At 35.7% G+C, this 5,399-nt stretch overlaps 1 protein-coding gene across 1 annotated transcript; it reads left to right on the top strand.

The window, feature by feature from the left end:
• Positions 1-1,662: 1,662 nt before the first annotated feature.
• LOC149207489 (uncharacterized) lies at positions 1,663-4,885 on the top strand. Its single transcript, XM_089393906.1, has 3 exons — positions 1,663-4,238; positions 4,332-4,424; positions 4,597-4,885. Exons 1-3 carry the CDS (start codon positions 4,110-4,112, stop codon positions 4,792-4,794), a joined length of 420 nt encoding a protein of 139 aa, XP_089250032.1. The 5' UTR covers positions 1,663-4,109; the 3' UTR covers positions 4,795-4,885.
• The last annotated feature ends 514 nt before the right edge of the window (positions 4,886-5,399 follow it).

Genomic DNA, 5,399 nt, shown 5'->3' with positions numbered 1-5,399 from the left:
CTAAGCGACGTCCTGCGAGCCAGACTTGAGACGGAAACCCTCGTCAGAAGTATATGCTTGGATCTTTTCCAAACAAATGAAGAGTCAATGAGGTTTTATGTAATCACTTCTGGTATCGTATTGGGTTAACCCACCCCCTTTTTGATTCCAATAAGCAGAGGTGGTCACTATGGTAATCCGATTTCAATTTGTAGTTAGAAAATGGGGTCACAACTTTCCATATTTTTCGTTTTGTTTTGTCTTTTTACATCAAACAATAGTATATTTATTAGAACCATAGTCAACTAAGCAAACAGGAAACAATTTATTTGACAGGTGGAAGAAGTGATAGGCTTAGAGCAATTGAATTGTAGGCCATGCTTCTTGACAAATTGATGAACAGATGTCTCCTTACTTGAGATTTAGGTTGGCACCATGGCACCATCCTGTCCATCATTATACACTAATCTTGTCATTATCTTCTTCACTGTGAATGACTGGCCTGTTCCCTGCAAATAGATCTGGGCATAGAGGAGCCAATCCAAGAACAGTAATCTCTAGCACAAGACAATATTAATGATCTAAATACCTAATCCTGAAGCTTGAGTTTGATTTTTCTCTACTGGTTCTGAATCTCTGATTGAGAATCTCCCACTCGTCATTATCAAACCTTCTCCTTCATCATTGGCATCAGCTGCACTGCTGAGGTACTTTGGTTGGTTGTCATTGGACTTGAGAGCTTGAAGTTTAAAATGATTATAGTAACAGACAGCCAGAAAAGCCAGTCCACACCCACTCAAGTTTATGACTGTAACCTTTTCATTTATTACAGACAAAGATTATGTTATGAGCAGCCAGTCCTTGACAAGACCAGCAACATTCATAGTCAAGGCTGAAGTCTTTCCTATCAGAAGAAACACTGCAAGATTAAGAGCCAAGGCATAAGCAGAAATGTCATGTAATCCAAATCAAAGGAAGAGACCCTGATTATCAGAAATGGGTATTCTACTAAGGCCCAGGGGGTGCTGAGAAAAACAAGGCAACAAGGAGCAACAAAGATGTGATGGGATTCAACTTAATCCCTTTTGATGTTCGTGGAATTTGTATGAGAACCAATTGGGTAGTCTCACATGCAACTGCACTTAACTGGAGAATCACCTCCCATGCATTCATCTTGGCCTCCCCATAAGCTGAAATAGTAACTCCAATGGATATGGCCAACATATTGGCCTCGGGCTCACCTTTATAAGCTTCTTTCTTCAGGGAAACCACAATCAAATACACAGCAATGGGAATTAGAGCTTTCAGCATTTGAAATAATGATACTGAGAGGAAAACATAGGCAGAATTTGAAAACCAGAGACCCAAAGAATACACTTATCAATACTATGGATTCAACGAGCTTGAAGACTCTTACAATAGCAACAGCCAGTGTTGAGTAGAAGCCCATGTGAATCATGGTGGGACTGATCACACTAAAGTTGTCAAGCAATGGCAACTCCAATGGATATGGCTAATATATTGGCCATGGCCCCACCTTTATAAGATTCTTTCTTCAGGGGAACTGCAATCGAATGCATATCAAATGGGCACAAGAGCTTTCAACATTTGAAATATCGATACTTTGAGAGACATGCACCAAGGGCTGCATCATTTAGGATTTTTACTCATTTTAGGTGTCATATTCAAGGGGAAGTTGTTATGCTTTCCACCACTTCATAGATTGTTAGAGTGATGAAACAAAAGAGGCTCCCTCTTGAGGCTAGATTATGTCATTCATATCAGCTGTGTTGTTGATGTCCCAGCTCAGCCAGGTCTTGCCAAAACTCTGTTGAGGTTCAAAATTTATTATAAACTGAAATGTCTTCACAAGAATTGACCTCATAAAATGCCATAATCACAAGATATGCCATACATGGCTGTGATTATGGCTCACAAGACCCTTAGACTTTGAGCAATGAGGCTCGCAACATCACTTATGATTATGCACTCTACAATTCTGTGACCAGCTGAATGTCAAGCAATTGAACCGCGATTTAAATCCTATTTTGTCAACAATAAGTACTATACTTTGTCTTTATTTAGTGTAGAGAACCAAGCACTTATTCTGCTCATCTATAGAAGGGACAATGGTTGTTTGCCTATGAGGTATAAGGAAATCCTATCAGATGTTTTGTATTTTCGTATGGAATTGAATCATACTCCTGCACACTGTAACATTCATATATATCAACCTGTAGAGGCTTTAATAACACCTGGTATTCTGGTTAGTGATTTTATTGGACCTCATGTGCATATCCTACATGCACAGGATGGACTATTCATATGTTACAGGGTATTATTCTTATTATTTAGGGTGCACATCTTCAGGTGCTCAAGAACGATTACTAGAACAGTCAGTTAATTCTGCAATTTAAAGGATGAAAAAGGAGGTTATAGGAGTCTAGTTTTGGTTCTCATCCACAATGTCACACTAGTCTGCCTGGGCATGGTTCTCATGGTTTAATAGTGACTTGAGGAGTCATAATACCACAGATCACTAAACACGAACAACTAAGGTAGCCCAAGGACAATAGCCATCTTTACACATTAATTAACAGGTCTTACATTAATTATCCTAGGGGGTTTTAATACTTCCAAATGCTTAAAAAACAGTTAGCAGAGCATTCACATTACACATTCCAGCAATCTTTTCTATAAACCAACCAAATGCAGTCAGGAGAGCCCTCCTTTTAAACTATACAACCTTATTGTTAGTATGATCAACCTTATTTTAATATATAGTGTGACAAAACGTATGTGACAGGCAGGTGGAAAACTTTTCTCACAATTGACTAAGCGACGTCCTGCGAGCCAGACTTGAGACGGAAACCCTCGTCAGAAGTATATGCTTGGCTCTTTTCCAAACAAATGAAGAGTCAATGAGGTTTTGTGTAATCACTTCTAGTATCGTATTGGGTTATTGTTAGAAGCGATAATTGGATTCGGATTCTCATCGAGTGAGTTGTTCTGCTTTCTCAATTTGAGAGGGTTTGTTTGGAGGGAAAAACGAAAGAGGACATACAAGAATAGTGAGGGGAAAGATGCAGAGGAAGAGGATTGAGAACATCGCCAGCAGGCAGGCTACATTTTCCAAACGTAGGTGGATTGCTGAAGAAAGCTTACGAGCTCTCGGTGCTCTGCACTGCAGAAGTTGAACTTGTGATTTTCTCCCCAGCAGGAAAGCTCTATGAACTGTTTTTTAGTGCAAATCCTACTATTTTGATTCTAATAATCATGGCTATGCAAACCTCATGAGATTCTTACTAATAACCCCGGTGGTGCAAGCCCTAGTAAGCTCGATGTTGAAAAACTTAGTGTAAAACCTCCAAATCGCTGGTTTTGTTGTAGTGCTTATTGGAGAGTATATAAAAAATTTCACACCTTTTTATGAGATATGGGAGGAAAACATGTTAAAGATTTTTAATAAATATAAAATTTCCAAAATGATGCTAGTTACGTGTGATTCCTTTTTCATTGTTTGTGATTATGAAAAATGAAACTCAATGTTTTTTCATTAGTGCACACATATTTCATTATATAATTGCATATAGAAAAATCATTCCAGAGCCGATAACAATAAAAGTGAAGAATTTATGGTCCAACGTTATATTTAAGGGAGATGTTTAAGGATGACGTTTGAATTTTGTTTTTCATTTTAACACATTTGGAGCAAATATTAGGAAGGACTTTGAGAAAGGATTGTCCTTGATTTTCGAAAATGGAGTTGTTCCTTTCCAGCCATATGCCCCAAGTGACCATCAAAGGGAGAGCTCATATGTTTTTTGGATGTTTTCTTTATAGCCATTTTTTTACACATATCCATAGAGTCCCCATGCCATTGATGTGAATTACTTGTTTGGTTTTTTTTAACCAAAATTTTTAACCAAACAAGAAAAATTAAAAAAATGCCTCAAGATCAAAGACTGAAACAAAGACCTATTGACATACCTTTTAAAGTATGGAAAGAACTTGTAAAATCATATGAGAAGTTGGATGCACAAAGAAAAGCCAGCAATGAGAGCATTCAGGTATTGAATTTTTCATTAAACATTATTTAGAATGTATTAATACTTATAAGTATCTTAGACATGTATTTGTGTGAAAATAAATTGACTTGGTTTATGTTTAAGGACAAGGCATCCAAGGCGAGGTTAACCAAGACAAAAGTCACTCATCGTAGTGGCCAGAAAGGTTTAAAAGCACTGATAACAACCTTTGTAAGTATATTAAACATGTGATATTTTTTTAATAAATTTTGTACTAGAAGAAAGTCATTGTTATCTAATTTCTCCCTATTTACTGATTGATAGGAACTAAAATATGGAAGACCTCCAAATCATTTGGAAAAGGAGGTGCTACAGCAAAAGAGATGGGTTGAATTTGTTGTTTGGATGGACTCTATGGTATGTAATTTTAGTTGGATTTCCAATATACTTTTAAACCATATTTTCATTTTATTTTTTAGTACTATTAGATATTATATCTTACCTCATTTTATGGTTAACATTGTATAACGAAAACATGCGTTGTGTTATGTAATTAATACTAACATGTAATATTGATTTTTTTTGTCAGAATGCTATAGGTAATGATTGCCAAGACGATGATCCAAATTATGTTCAACATATATCAGGAGATGATGAGGATGAGGATGAGGATGATGGTGGTGAAGGAGGAGATGATGATGATAGTTGCGGTGTTGGTGATGATGTGGATCAGAGTAATGAGGATGGTCAAGATGATCATGAGGATGATCTTGGTGGTGGTAGCTAGGCATGCACATGCATTAGTTTTTATGAAGAAATTATTGTGTAGAATGACATTGCTATGTTTAGATGGGTGTTGTGAATTTACCCTATATCAATGAGACATTTTTATTTTGTGATCATACGATGAGTTTGATTTATGTATGTTGTTAATTTATCGTAGAATAACGATATTCATGAAATATTTTGATTTGTTAATCATATTTGAATTTTACTTGTTTTGATTAAAAATAATACTGATTTTATTAGTATTATGTTGCTATTTTATACATGTTTTGAAAATTGTTAATGACACATTGTTATTTTTTTGGATGGATGTTGTCAATTTCTCTTAAATTTCTTTACAAATGATTTTGAATTGTGATATCTGCTTTAATGATATTTAGAAACTATCATATATTTCACTATGAATCTATAAAGGGGGTCATATATGTAAAGAAAAATATACTCTATATAAGAAGTCAAATGCGGATGTAACCATGGATGCAAAATTGAAAGTAAAATTGGATGTTAAACTATGAATTAATACAAAATGCAAACAATTGACATACAAAGTGTTTTAAATTAGAAGTGAAAAATTGTGCAATAGTTGACACAAAGAAGGGAACAAAA

Source organism: Pinus tabuliformis, chromosome 1_2 (assembly GCF_031772625.1).
Source record: "Pinus tabuliformis cultivar Carrire ecotype Pingquan chromosome 1_2, CPIR1, whole genome shotgun sequence".
In the NCBI taxonomy this organism is placed as follows: domain Eukaryota; kingdom Viridiplantae; phylum Streptophyta; class Pinopsida; order Pinales; family Pinaceae; genus Pinus; species Pinus tabuliformis.
This window is presented reverse-complemented; position numbering and strand designations above follow the sequence as displayed.

Excerpts from the sequence above, each read along its gene's own strand:
- LOC149207489 (XM_089393906.1), top strand. The coding sequence starts at position 4,110 with ATGTATTTGTGTGAAAATAAATTGACTTGGTTTATGTTTAAGGACAAG. Across the intron at positions 4,239-4,331 it reads AAGCACTGATAACAACCTTT|GAACTAAAATATGGAAGACC; the intron begins GTAAGTATATTA and ends ACTGATTGATAG. Across the intron at positions 4,425-4,596 it reads TTGTTTGGATGGACTCTATG|AATGCTATAGGTAATGATTG; the intron begins GTATGTAATTTT and ends TTTTTTTGTCAG.